General features: G+C 34.6%; 2 protein-coding genes across 3 annotated transcripts in view; one reads left to right on the top strand and one right to left on the bottom strand.

Moving 5' to 3' along the window:
* The window catches only part of Znf654 (zinc finger protein 654), a 78672-nt gene extending 61606 nt beyond the window's left edge, over nt 1–17066 (bottom strand). The window contains exon 1 of the mRNA XM_027929072.2: nt 16797–17066. Within this exon, the coding sequence (XP_027784873.2) occupies nt 16797–16988 (192 nt within the window). The 5' untranslated portion in view covers nt 16989–17066. The remainder of the gene's footprint in view (nt 1–16796) is intronic.
* A 333-nt stretch (nt 17067–17399) lies between these two features.
* Cggbp1 (CGG triplet repeat binding protein 1) lies at nt 17400–24456 on the top strand. Of its 2 annotated transcripts, none has more exons than XM_027929131.2 (3): nt 17400–17489; nt 18089–18293; nt 20541–24456. In XM_027929131.2, the coding sequence occupies exon 3, from the start codon at nt 20559–20561 to the stop codon at nt 21060–21062; it is 504 nt and encodes a 167-aa protein (XP_027784932.1). In that variant the 5' UTR covers nt 17400–17489; nt 18089–18293; nt 20541–20558; the 3' UTR covers nt 21063–24456. The 2 variants fall into 2 exon arrangements, with proteins under 2 accessions (XP_027784932.1, XP_027784933.1); XM_027929132.2 differs by lacking the exon at nt 17400–17489 and adding an exon at nt 17621–17906.
* Nucleotides 24457–24993: the final 537 nt, after the last annotated feature.

The raw sequence follows: 24993 nt of genomic DNA, 5'->3' as shown, positions 1-24993 counted from the left end.
ACACTTATTTTGAAACTCATACCAGATTTACTTACATATTTTGGTCTTTAATTCTTTTAGCCACGGTTAGTCCCTAACTTGAAAATCATTCACCTTGTGAGAAAACATATTTTTAAAATGAAGTAGTTATATTTTTCTACCCAAAGCATTCATATTCATTGATTTAACAGAAGATAATGAACACATACAGGAAAGAACAAAATTCAATAAAGTCATACCAAAGGAACTCATTCCATCCAAGAGGAAAGAAAATATATATCAAAATCCTACTAAATTAGTTTAGCACAGAAATCAATCAAATATACATAAAAGTTTAAAACAAAGGGTATTATACTTGCTAATACAAGAATTCTAGATTTAGCATTACCATATTAAATACAAGTTCACTTAATAAAATAATTCAGCCTATGAAGTAGTTTTTACTGTCACAATATCCACCTAAAATTCAATACATAAACAAAATAAATGGTTTCTGGTAAGTCATGAAAAAAATACAGTACAATTATATGCTATAAAGAATTACCTCCACATTAAAAATCAACCTTGGCTTTACAGCAGACTGCCATTAAACACACTGTAAATAAGACTATGAACAAAGATATTTAGTATTAGTATTTAAAACTAATTGTGACTTCTGTTTTTCCAATATTCTGCTAAGCTGTAGTTTTGCCAGTCTGTACTTGAACAATATATAGCATTTTTCATTTATTTTTCATCCGTGTTATTTCAATAAAGAAAAGGTATCTCTATCCCAGAAGCAGTGTATTTTTATATTATTCTCACAATGGGAAGTTTTTGTATACTTCATGAATAAAATGAGGGGCAATGATTTCCCATAAAACATTAAGTACATAACTTTTCCTTCTTATTGTGCCCATGAACTTCATCTATAAGCCAAGGCAAAGAATTAGAAAGCAGAATTCCTATACTGGTAAGTGAAAGAGAGATGAGAAGGGACCGGTAAACCACAAAAACCCATTAAGTATTCTTCTCCTCTATCTCAATTCTTCTTTTTTTAATCCTCTTCCTAAATTCTGGATATTTAGGAAACTATTTCTCTTTTTTTTCTCTACACTCTCACATTCATATAAAATAAGAACTTAATACTTTCTCAAAAGTTATCACTGTGAGAACAAATTTCATCCTCCCCTAAAATTCCCTTACTATGATCATATAAGTAAAACAAAGTCAACAATACTAGTGAAAACCCACTAGCTCCAGGACAAGGTTAATGTACAGGTTTTATTTGTCTTTTTCTTGAGTTTTCTGCATTCGCTGCATGTGAGGCAGCTTAAGACCTACACATGGTAGCCTGGGAATCTGTTTGAAAATTTGACTTTCCTCTTATGAATACATCATTTTAAAGGCTTTAAATAAACTTTGACCCCTGTCAATTATGTGAATTCCCATTTGTTTTGAAAATAGAGGGGAGAGTATATAGTAGTTAATGTTTTCTTCATAAACATTATAATTGGTACATGAATAAGGAAATCTAAGAATACATACATAAGGAGAAAGGGATGATCGAATTAAAATGACAGGTGAACAAACACTAAGTACCAGGTTTGCTCAGTCTCAAGATGAACTAAATCTGTTTAAAAAATAAAAGATATACTTACATTAAAATAACAGAAAAAATAAAGAAAAATAAGATTAAGGTGGGGAAAGGTAGGAATTTCCTTAGGAATATGAGTTCGCTCAAAAGCTACATTAGAAAGATACCAAAAGAGAAAAATGAGTTATATACCAAACTAACTCGTGTTAAAAATGGAACAGGGAGGAAAAGAAACATTATAGTTGTTACTTATAAGAAAGGAAGAATAATTGGTTCCGATGGTACCTAACTGAGAGACAGAAGTTAATTGTAGGATGGAAATATCAAGATTGAACCAGACCAGAAATCTAAGTGTGGTAAATGCTCTTTTAATGACAGATGGAAAAAATGATAATAAGAGAAAGCAAAAAAACTGCACCTTGAAAACTGAGACTACCATACAAGGTAACACAAAATCTGAACAGCTTTGAGAAGTAAAAAAGAAGGGAGAGGGCTGGGGCTGTAGCTCAGTTGCAAAGAGCTTGCTTAGCATGTGTGAGGCATTGGGTTCAATTAACAAATAAAATAAAGGCATTCTGTCCATCTACAACTACAAAAAAATTTTAAAGGGAGGGAGATTATCTTAAAATACTGAACCATTTCAGGTACATTTCTTGTTAACAATTATTGCAAATGGCAACATCATACAGCAAGGTACTATAAAGGAAAGTGCACCAGAAAGTTAGGTCTCAGGAGTGAACAGGAAAGGCAAATGTTAAAGAGAAACAAAGAGGTCAGTCCTAGGTTTAATGTTTGGGCTACCAAGATTTTCTAAAGTAAGGAAGATGACAGTGGGCAAAAGTTTTTGATACTGAAAGCTTTTGGATGAATTGAGGACTCCTGGACTTTCATCTCTGTATTATGGAAGATACTGTAAGAGACTGAAAGAGCAAAAAGAAAAGAGAAAGGAAAAGAAAGAGGCCAGCCAGACTTAAGAATAGCCAAAAATGTAAACAAAAATAAAAACCAGCTATGTTTATCTAAAATGACATGACATATCCTACTACTGCTGAAAGCAATTTGATAAAAAGAAATGTTTACACTGCCAATAAAGTTTAACAAATTATGAAAGACCTAGAGCAATTAAAAGCAGAGTTTTTAAAAAGGACTAAGGAAAAAAAAAGACCAGATATTATCTTCACTGGGCTCTAAAAAGCATAAACTTCAGAAACAATAACAGGTAACTGTTGATAGTTATTACCCAAAAAATCCAAATATGAGACATAAAAAGAGCACTTTTATGATTTTGTTCAATTTCAGGGGGAATGGCAACAGCTCATATAACAGGACTAAATATGTCTTGGCACAAACAGATAAAGAAGCAAACAAGGACAGAACACTGGGGCAGGGGAGAATGCAGAACAATGCTGTGCGGAGCCTTACACATTACAAGGAAGTGATATATACTACTACATACACTATATACACTCCTATACATTATACACCCTGGAGGCACAGTAGAAGCTGTGCCATTATGCAGATTCCACACTTATTTCAGCACTGGAGCACAAGGACAACACAAAAGAAACAAAGCTTTTAAAATGAAGGAAATCAAAAGCAATACATATCAATTAAGATCTAGTACCATTCATGGAAATTTTCAAACTTTGCAAAACCACAAATTTAGATACAACTTTCAGGAACAAAGAAATGTTTGAATATAAGAGCTCTTGACTCTCCCAAAATATGATAAATACACAGTGGCATAAAGCAACCGCTTGAGTTTTACTGGTAAAATTAAGGTACAAGTTACGATGTCTGGAAGGTGGTACAAAAGATTGGCACCATGCTGAGGTTGAAGAGAAAAACTGACTAGTTACCCTATTTCCAGGGTATTCTCCTTCTTCCCTCCAATATCATTAAATCATACTGGCAAAAGTAATGAGAGTCAACTGTAATATATACTAAATTCAGGGAATTACTAGTGTTTCTAGATTTAATGAGTATTGGACTGCATTCAATAATAAATATTTCACCTACTGACCTTCTGAACTCTTAAAAAACAAAAAGATTGGCATTTAAATAATTATCCTTTAGTGAGGTGAAGGAAGCCACTCAAAGCAAAGGAAGACAACCTAAGCTACAGCTTGAAAAATCCCCACCTCTAAACTACAGAGGCACACAAGAGACCCTTTGGTTTAGATGAGGCAACATTCTAGAAAGGAAGGAATTTGAGATTTTAATCTTTGGACTCTAGATTTTCTTCTTGTAAAATAGGAGACATTCACTCAATCAAATTTGATATACTGCCTTTCAATTGACTAAATATGATACATTTAGTCCCCTGTACCAAAGCTGCTTACATCCCCAAATTACAACTTAAAAGAAAACTTTAAACTTAAAAACTATCATGAGGAAGAGATGTGGCTCATTAGTAGAGCACATACTAAACATACAAGGGGCCCTGGATTTAATCCCCAGCACTGAAGGAACAAAAAAACAAAACAAAAAAAATCATACCTAAATTAACTAAAACAGAAAAGCAGCCTCTATTCAAAGTCCATTTAAGTTTTATATTTCAATAAACTTAATTATCAGTTACCTTAAAATTAATTGTTCTAAATGGGAAAGATATCCTCAAGATTAATTAATGTACATTATGGCTAATGATTAACAAATTCTGTTATTCCTTTCTTTTTTTAAGAAACTTACTAACTTTTCTAATCCAATAGAATGAAAATCATAGTGTTAATTTAGATATCTTAATTGTTCCCTCTACCATCTACTATTTATTGCTAATATTACTACCATATGCCGATATTCAGATAAAAAACTCAATGCAATTTAATAGAAATCTTAGAATTTCATAGAATTCTTTTGTATTGTTTTTACAATTAACAAGATTCAGCTAAATTCTTTATTTCCACTGTATTTCTTGAAACCATTCCTGCCACTCCATTTTCACTGCAATCATTCACCCAGGCCCTTAGTCACTCCTTTTCTAAATAATTAATAAAGTTTCCTTTCTTTGTGTAGGTAGTTCATTCTTTAACTCCTCTAGTCTATCTTAAAACATTTTAAGATTAATTAATGATGACACTGCTTTGCTCTACAAAATTTAAAACCCTAAGCCAAGATCCAGACCAATACTTTTTCCCCAATCTAATACCTACCAAAAATTTCTATGTTCTAGTTCAGTGGATCTTAAACTTTAGTATGCATTAGAATTAGTATCAGAACCTGGAAGGCTTGTGTAAAACATAAATTGCTGGACCCTCACCCCAGGGCTTCAAATCATCTGCCATTGTGGGAAACAAAAATTGCATATACACTCTATATAAACACAGCATAACATGTAGAAAATCAAATAAATTAAATAGCATCTTGACATATTTCCCTTTCCTAGCTACATGTTTTGGGAGTAGGTACTTAACCTGAGTCTCAGCTGCATCATTCATAAAATGAAGATAAAAATAGTACTTATAAAATGGTTGCAAAGAATAAATGAGAATCTAGGACAGGAATTGACATATTTTTTCTTAAAGAACCAGAAAATAGCTTATGGGTCATACATCCTTCACCCCAATTACTCAATCCAGCTATATCATGAAAGCAGTCACTGAAAAATATAGAAATGAATGGGCAAATTCCAATGAAGCTTACTTGCAAAAATAGGCAGCGCTACCTATGGATTACAGCAAAGGTTTACAACTTTTAGTGTGTCTGGATTGTTGTTGCCTTATTTGTTTGTATGGCAAGTTTTAAAATTAAGAGAATCATAAAAAATCTTGGACTAGCTCACAAAAGAAAAATGGAAATTAAGTTTTTACAAGTAATTTGAGAAGGTTCAAGACTTCCTGAAGTATGCAAATGGCTCTTATGGATTATCATCAAGAAATCCTGTTCTAATGAAATAATTCATCTGATTTTTCTTCAAAACACTTTTCCTCTAAATTTGGGATGTGACTATGCTGGGAATGGATTGAACCGTAGTCAAATTATAGAATTCCTATTACAAACAAATTTTTACTCTAGTTCTTTGTGTTTTTTGTAGTTACCATTATATTTTTCTAGATCATCACACAGTTACTAAAAACAGTTTTATGGCTGAATAATATTTTAGTTTTTGGAAGTTAAAAATATACTCAATTATTTTAAAGATTCTGGTTGCTTTCCCATTTTTAACTCATTATTTCATTAATTATAATTAATCTTTATTTCCAAATTTATATTTTCTAATATAAAATTCTATAAGAAAATACACATTAATATAACATAATATATAATATATAGTTTGATAAGAATGATTATGTCAAAAGGTATAAATTATTATTCAGATTTCTAATATACTGTGATGAACTGTAGCACAAAAGGTTGTGATTTTTTTTTTACTCCCCCAACTGATAATGAGATAAGCATTTTTTACCACACCTTCATAAGCATGGAATATACAAATTTTAAACTTTACTAATTCTATAATCTGGGAGAGCTCTGGGAAGTTTTTCAAAGGATGGTAATAGAACAAATTAAATAAAATCCAAAAATGTATATCCATTTTGATTTTGTAGGATTACTCAATGTTAAATCTAAAATATGGGAAAGTAAAAATTTAATCATTTATAAACATTTAAAACGTATCCCATACCCTCCTGCATTCAAAACACAAATAACTTCTACTGTTTGTAATCAGAGCTTTAATCAGAGAATAACTGCTATAGTAAGTCACTGCTTCTAAGCATATCCCATTTAAATGGATTAAGGAGGAATATTCAAAGAACTGAGAATCACTTCCTGCCAGAAACTTCTAATATCTTAATTTTTTTTTATCTTTCTTTCATGTTCATGAACATCTTCAGTTTTTGCTGCTATGGGTCTTTTTTACTGTTTAACCAATATCCATTCCACTACTTCAGCTCAATCAATATTAATATGCTACAGTATCAAATAGATATGCACAGATACTATAATACATACCAAGTAGATATTCCCAGGTATAATACAATGTATATGTGTATTGTACTAGGGAAGTGCACAGGCTGACTCTTGGCAGACTGGCCAGGTTCCAGTCTGATTATCACATACTAGCTACATGACTTAGTCAAGCCACTTAATTTCTTATCTTAGTTTTTTATCTGTAAAGTGAGAATAATGTCATATTCCATATGGGTATGTGGCAGATTAAATGAGATTAAAAAAAAAAAAGGCTAAGTACTTTTCATACTTTCCAAGGCATAGAAAACACTGAAACTATGAGTTATAGTTTTATGTTTGTATATATATAAAACATCCCAATGTAATTTCCAGATATTAAAAAGATAATATACACACATCAATCATCAGTGCTATAGTTTGAATATTTCCCCCACAATTTCATATGTTGAAAACTTAATCCCCAAACCCATGTATTGATGGTATTTGGAGACAGTGCTTTTGGGAAGTATAAGATCACAAGGATAAGACATCATTATGGAATTAGGAGCTTTTATAAAAAGAGAAAAACATAAGGATACACCCATCATTGCTCTTGCGATGTGACGCTTTCCATCTTGTTTTACCTCAGCAAGAAGGCCCACACCAAAAGCAGCCCATCAATACTGGACTCCTAGCCTCCAGAACTGACAGAAATGTTTCTTTCCTTTTTAAATTACCAAGTCTATAGTATTCTATTTTAAAAACAGAAAATCGTCTCAGACAATTATCAGTAGTGAGTAGTAAGAATTTAGAACACTGAAACTTTAGAGTAGCAAAAATACTGGTAATGTCATTTAATTCTAATTGTAGAAATATGTTAATAAACTGACTACACATATTTTTGGGATAGTACATACATACGTATAAATACATATTTTCACATTACACACATCAGTGCTTTGACCTGTCTGCTAATATCTACTCATATAACGACTTTTCCTTCTGTCTTTTCTCCTTTCACTTCTCTGTGCTGTTTGGCCACAATGGGGCCAGAAAATTATTCTCTTTTTTTCCTCAAAGTTAATTAACCAATTAATTGCAGCGTATCACTCAACCCTGAATGAATGAGTCATGTTCTCCATGTCTTCACCTAGTAAGCACTGATAAACAAAGGTACAAACTAGTGGTCACTCTACAATCATAATTACCAAACTCTAATAGTGCTGAGGTCAGTTCAATCTACTTCTCAAAGAAGTTATCATCTTAGACCTCCATTCTCTTTAATCTCCAACCACCTAATGCACTCTTAAAGGATGAACTATTTTCTGTAAAGCTCATGTAAAAGCAATCCCTCCAGGTATGTTTTGAAACTTGTACTTCCTTCCTTTCAGGAATTCTCTATTATTATCACTTCTTTCTTCTCCTCCTTTCAAATGGCTCATTCTAAAGGTGTTAAAGGAACCCAATTTATTTAGTTTAAATTTCTTCCATTCAATCCACAATCCTTCTCATTACTACCCATATCCTTCCTTCTCCTTTACACATTATCTATATATACTGCCTCTATTTCTTCATCTCCCATTCCTCAAACTACTCCAGCATGACTCCTGAACCTACCACGAAGTCCTTTCTTGGAGCTGCGAAAGATTCCATGTTAATATAACTGAATCTCAACAGCTTCTGATGCAGGTTACCACTCACTCTATCCTGATACATTGTCTCACCTTGCCTTCAGTGAAACTATAGTTCCCTGCTTTTCTCTAATCTCTTCAATCCTTCTCAAACTTCATTTGAAGCTTCATCCACTCCTACTAGGCCATTTAATTTTGGAGTTCCTCAAGCTTCAGTATTAATTCCTCTTATTTCCCTACTTGATTGTTTTTGTCCCTTGTGAGTGCATTCACACATCTGGCTTCAGATAACAATCATACAGCTCAAACCTCCCTTATGAGCTGTAATTTCTGTAAGTCCAACTATCTTTAAAATCTCCTTGTTCAAAGCAAAAGTACTTTAAATTCAACATGTTCAAACTAAACCAAAGAATCTCAGCAGAGCTCAACTTGTCCAAGTATCCACATTAGCATATCTACTATGTATCCCCAAAGTCTTATATAAGTGACAAGCCTCAACCCTCACATCAATGATTTTATTACTGCTCAGATAAAGAGTTTTGGTTATTTTCATATTCACTGCTGCTTTTGAGAGTTGAAGGTATAGAGTCTTAATGTGCTAGACTTTAGGAATAGGAACACAAATCACTCTCCTTTCATATTTAGGTTGCTACCTTCACTAGCCCTAAAATCCTGGCGAATACATATTAATATACATTAAAATGGCATTCAATCAAACAGATTTTTATGATCAAATTCTTTCAAATACTTCACCAGACACATATTTTATCATAAATTTCTTGAATTTAAAGTTCTTTCTTGTTGTAACTGTTAAGGTACAGTTTAGCACATTCTGGCAGGGAAAAAAAAATCAGTGCCAACATTAACAGTACAACTGGTGCCTTACTTCTTTTTGGCAGAACCACAAAATGATGGTATCATTAAAAATCTTAAAAGTAACAAACTCCACTTAAAATATTTTCTTCTACCATTTTATCTACAAAATTAAAACTGGGGATAGGGCCTTATACATACTAGGCAAGCACTTTACCACAGAGCTACACCCTTAGCCTGAGTGGTTTTGTTTTGAGTTTTTTGTCTTGTTTTTTAGTACCAGGTTTTAAATCCAGGGGCACCCTACCCTTGTGCTACCTCCCCAGTTCTATTTTTTTTATTTTGAGATAGGGTCTCGCTAAGCTGCTGAAGCTGGCCTCTATCTTGATCCTCTTGCCTTAGTCTCCCAAAGGGCTGAGAATACAGGCATGTACCCCCACCCTTGGCCTGGGACAGATTTTTTTAAGAAATGCAATGAATAGTTATTTAGAATGGTAGATATATATCTAATGCAAGTTTTTGTATAAATAAGTTATTTACGTTTAGGATCTAATTAGTCAACCTAGAATGACATTTATTAAGTTCACTTAACCAATTCTTTAATTTTAAAAAAAAAGGCAGTTCACATATTTGGGGGAAATGACAAAATTTCATCATACTCAAAATAACTGAAATGTAGAAAATAATCTGTGAAGCAGGAAAAGAAAAAATATTATTTTTATACCTTATTTTTCCTTTGATTATAACAGAAGTAGGTTTAATCAAAAAAATCTAAAGAAATAAACAGGTATAAGAAAATATATGGTATAAGAAAAATAATGATCTAGGGATGTAGCTCAGTAGAAAAGCAGTTGATATACAGGGCCCTGGATTCAATCCCCAGGACCACAAAGAAAAATATTTTAAAAGCAAGAAAAATAAAATTCAGTAATAAATGTACCATTAAGAAGTCACCCACTGCTAACAATTAGGCATAATGTTTTTCAGTCTTTTTTATTAACAAAACTTAAATCATCTGTGTCCTGTCTTTGCAGAAATTAAAATGACATTCAATCAAACTAGAGGTTGAACATCCTTAAATCAAAAATTCAAAATCCAGTGCTCCAAAACCTGAAACTTTCTAAGTGCCAAATGGTACCACAAGTCAAAAATTCAACATCTGACCTCAGGTGACAGATCAAAATCAAAAATGCAAGATGCACCAAAAATATCAAATAAAATTACCTTCAGTCTACATATATGAAGTATATATAAAACACGAATGAAGTTTATATTGGGTGTTGGGTCCCCCCAAGATATCTTATTATGTACATGCAAATATTCCAAAATCTAAAAAATTATAAAATCCAAAATACTTTTGGTAACAAGCATTTCAGATAAAGGACATTCAACCTGTATAAAAAATTTCCCATATGAAAAAATATTATTTGTCTTTGGGGGTGGGGAACACAGAATTCCATTATATGTAAAGCTCTTCTACCATTTCTCATTGAGATTTTTTTTTTCAATGATTTGTTATTATAAATAATATCATTGTGAACAGTTAGAATTCAACCTGAAAAGCACTAAAAAACAATAATACTTAGTTCCCCAAATATACTCATCATGACCTAAGGTTCATTTAAATTTTTTTCCTAATAAAAAAGTTAATGGTTTTCCATGAAATTCACCTTTTATGAACTGGAAGTATCCAAATGTGCCAAATTTTGAAAACAATTTTTTAAAAAGCACTTTAAAAAAAAAGCTAAAAATTTTACTTTGCAATTTAGAAATAAAAATAAAATAACTCTGCCAAAGGAATACATAAAGTAAATGGATGCAATGAAATTATTTCTAGCTCTGAATACAGAACAGGTCAAGAACACTCTTACAAAAGTAATAAATCACTGTAGTTACTTTTAATATTTTTCTTTTCATCATCTTTCGTGTCTATTACTCTTTACTGAGCTAGAAAACTAATTTGAGACTTCTAGTTAAGTATGGCAGATTGAACACACATTTACTTCTGTTCCCACTTGCAAACTCCACTAAAATAACAGTAAAATATTTTTGTTTTAAAAGACCTAAATCCACAAGGACAAAAGGAATGAAAAAGGAGATGACTATATTTGGGTAGCTAAAAATTAGATGGATGGGTGGTAACTGGCTAAACAGACCTAAGAAACTGAAACCCATTCCATGAGTGGAGAGAATTTAGGAATTGATTTGTGCCTCAAGAGCCTCAGAACCCCAGAAAATCTCAGGAATTTGAGGCACCACATACCTCTAAAAATGGAAATAAAAGCAAAATGAAAGAGAGAGAGATCAATTTAAAATGTTCCCAAGATTCCCTTCATAGCAAAACAATGGAAACTACCTCCTAATTCTCTAGGGAGGCTGAAAACTAATTTTCTGGAGAGAAAGAAATGAAGTGCAGAGGGAAGTTTGAAAGAAAGGAAGTATGGAGAAAACAGGATAAAATCAAAGTGTACACACTGAATATTCTGAAAATCAAAATGGTCATGTAGTCCCTACCTTCCTCAATTAAGTTTACTGATCAAATGCACAATTAAAGAAAAAACAGTCAGGTGTGGTGGGGCACACCTGTAATCCCAGCCACTTAGGAAGCTGAGACAGGGAGGATCCTAAGTTGAAGGCCAGCCTCAATAACTTGGAGAGGCCCTCAGCAACTTAATTGAGACCCTGTCTAAAAATAAAAATTGAAAAGACTGGGAATGTAGGTCAATAGTAAAGTGCCTCTGGGTTAAATCCCTCCTTTTTAAATAAAGAAAAATATTTATAAACATGGAGGTAAATACTAAAAGAACTAAGAATTATAAGGATTGCCTTTGAAAAGTAAGAAGTAGAGAAGGAAAGAGAGCATGACTGCTAGTTTTTGTAAGCTATGACCCTTCCCACCATGAAAAGTTAGCTACATCTATAATTCCTATTCTTATTTTCTTTCTTCCCTACTAGCAAAATCATACACATGGACTGATCAGGAAAACACAAAAATTTGAACAAAAAATTTCCTATCATTTTTTTCAGATGGGGATAGTTAAACAACCTGGAAGAAATCAATAAGTAGGATTTGAGGCAAATGATTTTTTTGTTTATTCCACAGAGATGCCTATTCCTACCACTTGGAAGTCATATGTGATGGCCTGAATTTCAGCAACAATTTTGGGTCAAGAGACAAACTCAGGCTAGGAAGGCAAGGATGACTGATATGTGTAAATGACAATACAATAATGATAAGACTACTATACCATCCCTCTACTTTCTATGTAAGACTTTTTACATAAGAAATAAATGCCTACCTTGTTTAAGCTACTTAAGTCAGATTTTTATTAGCAGAAAAATGCAAGTCCTGATATTTGGCCTAGTATTTTTTAAATAATGTACATGGATAAAACTAAAGATACATTAAAAGATAATTTCAATTAATAGCAAAAATTGGTAAAAACTTATTGTACAACTTAAGAACTACTTCCAAACTAGAAGTATTATGTAAATTCTATACAAAAACTAAGAGGTTTTTCCCCCCAACTAATATCTCTAAAGAGACATACAAGTTATTTTATAGAAATAATAAAATTTTTTCTGTTAAGTATGTGTTACAGTGCCTACAAGGGTTCATCAAAATTTTTTTAAAGAATCATTAATTACCCTTTGCCACATGGAGCATTAAACATATAAAATATCCACTAAGCGTCTCAAAATAAAAGTATAGCAGAATTTCTCCACATAAGCATTATTAATATTTTAGACCAAATTATTATTTGTTGGGTGGGACTCTTCTGTGCATTATAGGACATTCTCTGACCTCTACTTACTTGCTGCCAATAATGACAATCAAAAATATTTCAAGGTTCACCATATGTAGTGGTGCACATCTGTAATCTCAGCAACTTGGGAGGCTGAGGCAGGAGAATAGCAAATTAAAAGCCAACCTCAGCAGCTTAGCAAGACCCTATCTCAAAATAAAAAATAGAAAGGGCTGGGGATGTAGCTCAATGGTAAAGCACCTCCAGGGTTCAACCACCAGTACCCAAAGATAGACAGGTAGATAGGTAGGTAGGTAGGTAGGTAGGTAGATTTGAATTCAACCATTCAAATGCCCACCCCCCAAGATGCAAAATTTCTAACATAGAGAAAATGTAGTTGTTCTGCAAATCATTGGTTTCACCAGGAGCATCTGGTTACAAACAGAAATAGAACAGAATTTAAGAATTGTAACATTTCTAAATTTTCTCTTAAGTGTATTGTAGGATACAAACTATAAACTACCTTCATATTAGATTATCTCTAATGCCCCTTTTAAACTCTCAGTTGATTTCACATGACAGAAATATTAATAGCTTCTATTTAAGCCTATTTATGTACTAAGTATTGTACTTAGCACTTTATGTGCACTGACTCATTTTATACTCATGACATCCTCATGGGATGCCTAATAAGACAACTGTAGTACAAAATAAATTTAAGGTCCACTTTAATTAACATTTAAATGTGTTTCCAGAAATATTTATTATTCACTGTATTCATTCTGCCACCTAAGAAGAAAGTACCTTAACTTCTTTAGTTTACAATTTTTTAATATATCTGGTAACAAAATAAGTTTAATTATTATAACCTTCAGGAATTCAGGAAATGTTCATAGAACCTAACAAGTCAGAGAAACAATAATGATCTGTTTCTTTAAATATTTTTTTCCCATTATGGCATAATGAAACAATACTTTTTAAACTTTTTATCCATGATTCCTTGAGTACTTGCAGGAACATTTTTTTCTTCCCTTTGTACCAACCTGCCAAAAATAATTTTTTTCACTTTATAATTACTTGAAGATTATCTGTAATTTTAATCTGCTTTTCAGTATATACTAATGACTAGGTTCAAATCCCATCTTGCCCACCCCCTGGAACCTACACAAGTTAACTTGTTCAAGCCTAAATTTCAACTAAAGACTAAGAGTTAATTATCTTTAAAAAAAAAAAGTTACTTTCCATTACCTTTCATCATCAAAGCAAATTAAGTATTAGTTAAGAGCCTATTTTATGTAAACATTTGTTTAGAATCTATTCATAAAGGCAAAAGGGAGTATGTGATAGGGCAGTTAGTTCAAAGTGACAGATATCTTCTGTTTGAATTCTCATTACGATGACAGACATAGGACCTCTCTTCAAAAGAAATGTTCCTTCCTCTCTCCCTTCACCCACAAAACTAACTGCCAAGCATTTTGATTCATATTTCCCTCTAAAAGGAGAAAGATAAATTGGAGCTTTTCTTCTCAATACCATGGGGCTGTGAGGATATTTCATATATTGAGTTAACTGACACCTACCAAGTGCATGTTATCCATTTTAAAGATTACCCGTGATTAAGTCATTTTCTAATGAATACATATTATTTAATATTACTCTCAGTAAATAGTAGAAATCCACATCTTCAAAAAGAAACAATTTAGGAAATTTGGTTATATAATCCAGTTTTCCTTACTGATAAAACAGAAGTCCTAAAGTAGAACTTTATTAATCAGTAGACAAAATCCAACTTAATACAGGTGATTCTCTTTATTCCATCTACTAGTCTGAATATAAAAAAATAATTTCACAAAACTCACCTGCAAGGTAGAACCAAAACAGAAATTCAAGAACAGACTCTATTGGTAATCTAGAGTATTATAAAATAAGTACTTTGATTTCAGATAAAAATTGTTAATATGAAAGTATGTCATTATAACATTCACAATTTAACAGAACAGAAGCCCATTAGGTTCTTCCCACTTAGTTTTATCTTCTAGGATATTCAGCAGATAGTAGAATTTTATAAAATAGTCAACTGTGTTCTTAACATTTTTACTGTCAATGATCTGCCAGTTTCTCACACGCTAAATTTGTTCATTTGTTCTTAAAATTGATTTTAAGAAACAAAATAAGAGTAGTTAGAAGTTCTCCAAAATACTGATACAGTTTCAAATTCTTCAACAATTAAGGGTTATTTGATCAAGTAAATAATAACAATAATATGAGCAAAACTGTGCTGTAGCTCAGTGGTAGAGCTCAGACCCTAAGTTCAATATTCAGCGTTTAGTGTGCATGCGCGCGCGCACACACACACACAGAGGCACACAAGGCCAAGTTGCTTTTTAATGACATAAAAAGCAAAATAGAAAAAATTGGAGCGACTTTTTTGCCCCTGAATACATTAACAACATCAACTGTACACTAATTTTCAAAAGTTTAAAATTCCTGCTGATAAAGTCTACCATTAATATGGTTTCTAGAGGTAAAACAAGTGCTCTGAAAATAAGACACTGAACTTCTAAATCCAGTGACTGTCAATTATCAAAATAAAAATACATTTTCAAGAAAATCACTAAACACAGAACAATGCCAAAAAAATTTGACACACCCTTTATACCAAGACAATTTCAATCTTCAAATTATCAATTACACTAAAGGCCAAAAAAAAAGACAACTTAAACAACTTAAACTCAAGCATTAAAAACTTACCTGAATATGCCAACTTCATCCTTTTTCTTTCAATGTTTAGAGGGGTATAAAAATCAAATGTAAGTAAAAATGATGTCCACTTGTTAGCTTTATTTCATGCTCATTACTAGAAAGAGATTAAATTATCTGATCCAAACCCTTACATATTTACTCATTTAACCACTATCCCTAATTGACATAGGAGGAAACTGAAGCACAGAGGGGTTAAGAAAGTTACACAAGGCAAAACAGCTAAGAAGTGGTGGAGCAAGGATCTGAACCCTGCGCATCCAAGATATAAATTTTAAAAGGAGTAGGATGAACAAGGAATATTTTTTTTTCAAAGTAGTTTGCAAAATAACAGTATTGTAAATGAGAACAAAACATTTAAATAATGAATGTATGAAGGTAAGACTACAGATTATCCAAACTTTACTCGTGAACAAGTAGGTTAATACTAATATATATATATATATATATATATATATATATATATATATATATATATGTATGTATATATATTTTTTTTTCTTTTTTTTTTTTTTTTTTTTTACAGTCAAATACTAAACTACATCCAGTTCTAATGGCAGTCGACTTGAGTAAAGGAAATAATTTACTGTCACTGTTTGGACACTGAATTTTATAGGCTAAACGAAATACACCGTAATTTAAAGGACGATGGGGATGGTGATGGTGATGTAACTAGAGCAATAGTTTAAGGAAAACGACTTTCTCCATGAGCAGTTCATTAGTAAATAGTGCGTGTGTCAAGAGAGGGAGGTAAGAAAAGGAACGATGACAATCACACTCCCTTAACGCCCCCCACCCCGGGGGTGGGTGGGGGGGGGACTAAATCACTGAGGGTCAGATCCAAAACAAACTGGATGACTGACCCAGCGGGATCTAGGGAAGGGATGACAGGGAGACCCCCAACAGAGGGGGAGGGGTGGCGGTGACAGGAGAGGCAAGAGAGAAATGACATGCCTCCTAGCCCCCTAAAAGAGGAGTACACAGAAGGCAAAGGGCGGAGAGGGAAGACAAAATGTTACCCGAGGTTCCAATGAAGTGAGAAGGAACAGGGTAGAAAACAAGAAAGGCGGGACCCTCGGGCAGGAAGGGGGTCTGTTTGGGGCAGAGAAGGCACGTCAGAACAGAGCTTTCCGTCCAGCTAACCCTCCTTCTCCCCAGTCTCTTCTCACCCCCAAAACTCTCACTTTCCCAACAACCATAAACCCACAGGTCACTCTTCTCCCCGTCCCCCACCCAGAGCCTGATAGGTACAGGCGGGGGAGGGGGGGTCACCCTCACCCTCCTTGCTGGACTGCAGAAGCGAGTACCCAACATAGCGCAGTTTGGTGGACCAGAAGGCCACGAGACGTGGAGAGGCCCAGAACCCGGGTGACAAGTCCGGGCGGCCGACGGGCGCCTCACCTGACAGAAGCGTCGGCAATAATCCCGACTGCTGATCCCGACGCCGTCGCCGCCGCCACAGCTGCTGCCACCAGCGCCACCTCTGCCGTCGCCCACAGCTCTAAGCCCTATGGGGCCCGGCGGCGACTCCACAATGGCCACGAGCTCTTCTCCGAGGCGCTCGGCCTCCTGGTCGCTCTCTTCCTCCGCCATGAGGCTCTCGCCGCCCAGCGCGTACCAGCCCCTGCGCCGCCGCCGCTGTAGCTGCCTCGGCTAACCTCCTCCTCCTTTAGTTCCCTCCCCCTTCCCTCCGCCCCAGCCGGACAGGGGCCACTCGGATGGGCTCTACTTCCGGCTCCGCCCACCCACGCCCCCAGTTGTCATTGGAGAAATATAACCGCCAATCATACTCATGCCCGCCCTTCCACTACTATTGGTTAAGTCAGCCGTCTGTTTGATACAGCCGTGGTCTGTTGGTCAATGCTGCTCGGCGGTTGCTGGGGACCGCCTACGGGCTCTGCCATAGGCGGTGCAGGAGGACGGGGCGCGGCGGGGGACACGGCGGCCGCCGCGGGGCTCGAGCGGGGAACGGCGTCGGCGGCGACGGGTCCTCCTCCTCTTCCTCCTCCCTCACCCCCTTGCACCTCCTTTTCTTCCTCTTTCCTTTCCGGCCGGATCTCGTCCACTTCCCCTAACAGCGGCCCGGCTCTTACGGTACCGTAAGCTTCGGAGGCCAAGGGTGGGCCCGGCCGTTGGTGTGGGCTGTGGGCCCGGGGCCTTGGGTCCCGAAGCGGGAGCCGGGGGCGGGGCCGGGGTGCCGTTGTCGGCGGGAGGAAGAGGGAGGAGACGGGAAGCCTGACAGCGGCCGCCTCCGCCAGGCGACTACCGCCTCCTCCCCTGAGACTGCCGCCAACTCGGCTGTCGAGTTCCTGGGCCCACAGCCGGCAGCTGAGACACGGCCCTATCCAGCTAGCGGGTGGGCGCGGTGGGGCGCCAGTGTGCTGAGCTCGGCGCGGGAGAACTGAGTCTAGACGCCAGGAACGTCCCGCGCCCCGCCTCTCCCCACCCCCGCCGGAACCCAGGGGCCTGGGGAGCGCGAGGAGATGTAGAGCGGGACGGAAAACCTAGAAGGTATGGGGCTGAGAAGTGTGAGGGTAAACGTGAGGATCGAGTTGGTGGCGTGGAATTAACTAAACAGAGGTTTTAGAGACACCTGCGTTGTAGCCGTTGATTTTCTTTTTCATATTTTTATCCACCTTTCTTTCTTTCCCCTCCCCCATTTTTCTTTTCCATTTGTTTTCCGTGTTTTACAGTAAAGGCATGACTTCCCGGCACCTCAGGGAAAATAGGGTGCAAGCCCAGAAACTATTTCCCCACCACCACTTGTTGAAAAACTGATTTGAAGGCGTCTCCGGGTGTGAACAAACGGAAAGTGCCAGGATTTGATGTGTCTCAGGTTTTGCGCTGGAGACCCTTCACTACTAAGTATCAAGAAAAAAAAAACTGGAAACTAATCCGGTAAACATTTAAACTTGAAAACTTCTAATGAGCTTCATTTTGATCTAGTAAATTGGTTGCTGTTTTTCTTTTGTTAGCTAATTTCTACTGTCAACTTTTTAAACTTCATCGTTTGTTTAAAATATCCTTATCTTCTATTAAATACATTTGTTGTTTGGGTCTGTCAACTGGAGCATCCTCTGCTGGGTGAATAGCTGCCTCTGCAGTAACAGAAACAGACTTTTTAAAAGTTCCAGGACGTTGGAAAGTGTAGGCCTTTCACCTTAGCACAAGTGATTGAACACTTTATACTGCAAACAATTGCATGTTTGTGTATTGTTTCAAAATTTGAAATCAAATATTTAAAGGTAGAAGACTTTTCACATAGAAAATAGAATTTAAAACATAACTGGGTACAGATATTTAACGTTTTTCATGACTACCTTAAAGACATTGATCATAATCAGAATTAGTTTGTTATAGGAGTGTAAAATACATACCATTAACTTAAGGTATAAGCATGTAATGATAACTTAGTAAATACTGAGCAGGAATCTTATCTGTCTTCTTTGCCATTACAAACCTATAACCTAACACTGTACCTGACAAATGAAAGTTTTACACTAAAACTTTTCATTGCAAAAAAAATACAATTTAAACCTATTAAAACCTAGATTTTATCATAATTTTCAGAATTTCTGCAAAATGTTAAGTCCTCTGGATTGTGTCCAGAGATGTCCAACACACTGACAGTTTAAAGTTCTTTGGAGTGAAAATTCATGTTGCTCAGCTATTAATTCTGTACTGTGGAGTAATACAATGTACTAGTACATTGTTTGTGATTATTCTTATAAAACATAATTCTTCAGAATATACTTGGGAATCTTTTTCTTAACATAGTTATACAGAACAGAGTTCCAATTCAGTTTTCTCAAATTTATTTTAATATCTTATAAACAGGGAAAAAATAAGACTTAGCTAATCATTTTTCACCAACTAAAGTATATTGGTTATCTCAGGTCATCAATGCCTTTAATTTATGTTTTTAACATTTAGTCCAATGGTCATAAAAGTTTATATTTAGGATAAGTTGATAAATTATTAAGCTGCTTCTAAAATTGAGTAACTATTTGGACAAATAGTTAAGATGCTCATTTGATTTTTTTTCCCCTCTCCTTTTTGGGGGGTTAAGAATTAAACACAGGTCTTCACTCCTGCTAGGCAAGTGCTCTACCATGGAGCTACATCCCTAGTCCTTCATTTACTTTTTCCATCATCCACTTTTGAATGATCATCTATCCTATTGGACACTATATTAAGTCTTTGATTTTATATAAAATTATTAGTTAATAGTGAAATAAATATTATCTAATACAGTTGTTCATGGCATAATGGCAAAAGGAAACCAAGCATGGAAAATAGAGCACTTTGCATATCTTGGATTATTATCTTTCAGAAAACTTAGTAGTTGTATACACGCATTAAAAAATAACTTACTTCAAGCTCTATATATTGACTTTAAAATTTAGTGTCATTGTTGCTGTTAGTTACATTTGGTTTATATTCGTTATTAGTTTTTACTTGTTCTTCTCCGAATAATTTTTGAGAGTACATCCCTCTTATATAGAGTTATACCAATTTAATGGCCCACATGTTAGAAGAAACTTTGTACACGGTTGAGTTCCTAAAATAATTTGCCTCAAAGTTCAACTTTTTATACTTGTCCCAGAAAGAAGCTCTTTTATTTTTTTTAATATTTTTTTAGTTGTAGATGGACATTATGCCTTTATTTGTTTTTATTTTTTTTATTTTTTCATGTGATTCTGGGGATCAAACCCAGTGCCTCACGCATGCTGGGCAAGCGCTCTACCACTGAGCCACAACCCCAGCCCAAGAAGCTCTTTTAAACTCGAACACATATCTAAATTGGATAAGATTAATATAATTAGAACTCGCAAAGTTTACTTTGATTAGGTTTTCCTGAAAGATAGTGACATATGGGATAGTTTGAGTTTTCCATAGTTCTAATTTATTCGAATATCATTAATAAACAAAGAATTATCCTAGTTGTTGGTGTAACTTTCTCTAGTTTTGCCTTTCTATAACGTTGAATGTTTAGTTAAGATTTAATGGAGTCTTTTGATTTAAGTTTTATAAAGTCTTTAATCTTAAAATGTTTATACTGAAATGTTTATACTTTGCCTTTTATTGTCAGTTACTTCTAAAATAACTTTGTCATATACTTATTTTTGTTTTTTGTCTTGAAAGAACTAATTCAAGATTAAAATGGAACGATTTGTAGTAACAGCACCACCTGCCCGAAACCGTTCTAAGACTGCTTTGTATGTGACACCCCTGGATCGTGTCACTGAGTTTGGAGGTGAGCTTCACGAAGATGGAGGAAAACTCTTCTGCACTTCTTGCAATGTGGTTCTGAATCATGTTCGCAAGTCTGCTATCAGTGACCACCTCAAGTCAAAGACCCATACCAAGAGGAAGGCAGAATTTGAAGAGCAGAATGTGAGAAAGAAGCAGAGGCCCCTAACTGCATCTCTTCAGTGCAACAGTACTGCGCAAACAGAGAAAGTCAGTGTTATCCAGGACTTTGTGAAAATGTGCCTGGAAGCCAACATCCCCCTTGAGAAGGCTGATCACCCAGCAGTCCGTGCTTTCCTGTCTCGCCATGTGAAGAATGGAGGCTCCATACCTAAGTCAGACCAGCTGAGGAGAGCATATCTGCCTGATGGATATGAGAATGAGAATCAGCTCCTCAACTCACAAGATTGTTGACAAGGAGGTTACCACCATTGTGATCAAGATAATAATGTGGAGTATTAAAGTTATGTGTTGATTGTGTGGTTCATTTTTATATTTATTTCATTTAAAATCATGTGATGCAGAATAGTTTTGCAATGTGTATATAGTTGCAGGCAAAAAAAAAGAAAAGAAAAAAAAACCTCACTGCAAAACTTACTATTAATTAATTTTAGTCACCAATGGTATAAAGCAAAACTTAGGTATAAGAGTGTGCTAGGATACCTGAAGTCTGATGGTTATCTTTAAAATTGATGGTTTTTCTCCTGAAATGTTCGTGCATGGAAGAACTGCCCTGCTTTTTTAACCCTGTTGCCATGTATGATTATTCCTTGTGAGATTACTTAATTATTTGGATTGAAGACTAGCCTAGGAAATTGAAGCTGCTGCCAGGCAACACCACTTACAGTAACTTAAAGAAATTATTTCTGATTAGAGGATCCTCTTCAAAATGGAAGAGATGGTAGGGAACTGTTCTTATATCTTCAGATCCCTAGTAGAAATGACTGTTTATTTTGAACAGTTTTATTTGTATATGAAATAGTTACCTAAGTACCCTTCAGTTCCTAATTCTTTTCTCCCCCTTTTTTCAGGCTTGTATTTAGTTAACAGCTTCTAGTGACCAAAAGACTAAAATGTTTCTTTTAATGTCAGTGCCAAAAAAATATTGGGGATTTTGCAGTGACAAGATTTTAGTCTCTTATTATAAACACAAACTTTTGAACCATAGCTTTCATTTTAAGCATCATCTTAAATTTGTCTTAGTGTCACTTCAGGACTGATGTTTTAATTTAAACTGATAGATATTTCATGGTTGAGTTTCCTCTTTTTATGGAGAATTTGTAGTAACTTTTTGGCTGACAGATAAATAATAAAGAAATTGCTTTCTACACTTTTAATTTTTCCATAAAATTTTATAAGAGTTTATTTAGGTAAATAGACTAGACTAGAAACAAGTTTACTTTCATTTTTATCTGCTTTGCCTCTGGTGGTATAAGGTTTTTAAACATGAATGGTAAACAATTGTCTAGAAAATCTGGTGAGATTTTTGTAGTGGAGATCTAGCAGTATCCTGCATAGCTGTTTGGGTGAGGAAATAATCAGTTCTGTTAAAGGTCAACCATGTTCAGAAAATGATCTCTTCCTGAACTTCACTGTCCTATACGGTTGTCAGAGTAGTGTAGCCCAGCTAAGTTCTCTCCATCAGAGATCCAAATTATAGTTTTTAAAAATTTAACAGCTGAAAACTTGAACCAGAGCTTTATTAAAAATTGTTAGTTGTTTGAAAACATTCAAGTTAAAAATATTGATAAAATTTATTTCTATTACAAAGCAGTGACAAATGATGCCCTATGTGACTTTTAGAGGGAGTTATCTTTGAGGTCATTTTTACCATATATCTTCATTTAAAAAAAGAAAAAACCAAAGTGAGTAAGAAAATACTAAACATCTTAAATGTCTTAAAAATTTAAGTTCCTAATTCAAATGGTCAGAGTGGCTATCTAATATTAAATTTTCCTTTTTCATTTTTAAAAGCCTGCTACCAAAATCACTTGTCAAAATTTGAACTTTTAATTTTTCTCATGTTTGGTTATGTTAAAGTAGCACAATAAATGCTTAGACTAGTGCTCTTATTGGTAAAGCACATGCAGGAGGAGACCAGCAGCAAAACAACCAAAATGTGTTTTGCTTTTACTTCTTGAAAAGAATTTGTAGGCAACCATGTTTAATTTGAATTTTTTAATATGGTAGAAGATCTAAGAAGCTAGGAAAATAATTGAGTTATCTAGAACATTTTCAGAATACAAAAATAAGTTTAGATATACAATCATTCCAATTTTTTGAAACTCCTTGTGATTTAGACTACTCCCTGTTGTTTGGGTATTATTTGCACTACTATTAACTATGTAGTGGAAAACCAAATTAGAACCCAGCAAACTGATTGATGTTACACTAGAAAAATCAGTAATTCACATTTGAGTTTCTAGCAGTTATTTCTTATTTGATGATAATTTAGGTCCTGTGTATTTTATTGTGTTCTTTCAGGCTCCTGACTGTTCCCACATTCTCTGTATCTAGGGACATAGTCCATTCTGTTAGGATTATATCGTGTCCTTAGAAGACTTTTCCATCCTAAAGTGGGGGGAAGGGGTAATATTAGTGTTTCTTTACTGATTATGAACCGTTCATTCCCTGAAACTGGTTAACTTTTGTCTTGTGGTTAAATAAGAATGATTGTTTTAGCCTGCTCAAACTGATAAAGATCCATGAAACCATGATTGGCATATGTTAGGTAACAAATGAGAATGTCCAAGAGGCATATGCTGCTTTGGAGGTAGAGTGAACATGTGTACAGAAGCTTTCAATCTTAACTATATAGTGTTAGTGTGATGCTATCCTATTGGGAAAATAGCAACTTTTTTCTATTTTATAAGTTGTATGCATAAACATAAGATTTGTAATGTTTCATTTATAAACTGTCTTCAACACATGCTTACATGTCAATAGTATTTTTCCAAAGTATGGTAGTATGTCTTCCAGAATCTCACTATATGCTTACAGTAAATAGTTCCTAGCTTGTTGAAATGTTGAACATTTAATTGGTGTCTTTTTGATTATATGGGGCATATAACAAACCTGAAGGACATTGTAATCATTTTTACAGGGTAAAAATTCAGAAAGATTTTGTATGAGAGCCTATATATATATATATATAGTTACTTTATCCATTATCATCTTTGATTAGGGCTTTTTTTTCCTCCCCCAAATGCTACTTCCAGTTAATGCATTTGACCTACCGAATTTTCAGGGACCAGCAAACCTTAAAAATGTTCTGCATCTTACCTGTTGTAATCACCTAAGTATCAGTTTGGGATTATTCTGAAGTATTAATTGCTTAAAAGCTATTTTAGGTACAGTTGGTAAGATCGCCACTCTGAAAGTTCCATGTTAAAACTTTTGCCTGAAAGAATTTGTGTGTGTATCTTAATGGAAAATACCTACAAGCAAAATAAAATTTAAGGTGGCCCAAAACAAAAGCCACAGTTTACCATTGATGCTTAGTCTTTGTAAGGGCTCTCTGTTTTGACTCTCTTCAACTGCCATTAAATGAGGGCAGATAACCTTTAAACATGTTAATTTAATTGATTTACGTGGAAGGTTAGTTCTGTAATTTCATTTAAAATATTACCTAAAATTGCTTTAGCTTCTGGTCAGCACTGATTAAAATGTGAATAGTCAAGTGGCTCTTTTAAACCTTGGTTTATATCAACCCTTACTATCATAGATTTCTGAGGTAAATACAGTTCTTATCTAGTGGTATTTTACTTGTATCCGGAATACTGTATTAATTAAAATTTTACTATGTTAATTTTTGTATTCCTGTGCTTATTTTTTGTTGTTGTTGTTTTGCTTATGCATGTATCCTTAGTATAAATGTATTGCTTTTTAATGAGGTTTTGTCTTTGTGACTTTTAGAAATAAATTTCAAAAACTTGTTTCAGAAGGTTTTGGAAGCACATTTTATTTTGCAAGCCAATGATAAATATAGTTCATAATTTCAAAAAATCAACAGATTTTATTAATTGACTTATTTTTCTCCCAGTTAAATCTTCCTTTTTTAGTTTTAGTCCTTATATTTATTGTGTCAAACCACACATCATAGCTACAGACCTTTTTTACCCAAAATAATACAGGTAATATTTAAAATTAACCATTGCTTTAGTAGGAAACATTTCAATTCTCTTTTTAGGAATGGTAATTAGGAAACAAAGGGCTTCATTTGCATCTTAGATTTTTTTTTTTTTTTTTTTTTTTGATTTTTGAAAGAATTGCTTTATTTTGACCACTTGAATTAGGAAATTTTTCAAAAAAAAATTTGAGGGGGTAGTGGGTGTTACCAGGGGTT

This window comes from Marmota flaviventris, chromosome 8 (genome assembly GCF_047511675.1).
Source record: "Marmota flaviventris isolate mMarFla1 chromosome 8, mMarFla1.hap1, whole genome shotgun sequence".
NCBI lineage: Eukaryota > Metazoa > Chordata > Mammalia > Rodentia > Sciuridae > Marmota > Marmota flaviventris.
Note: the sequence above shows the minus strand (reverse complement) of the source record. Positions and strands in the feature narration are given on the sequence as shown.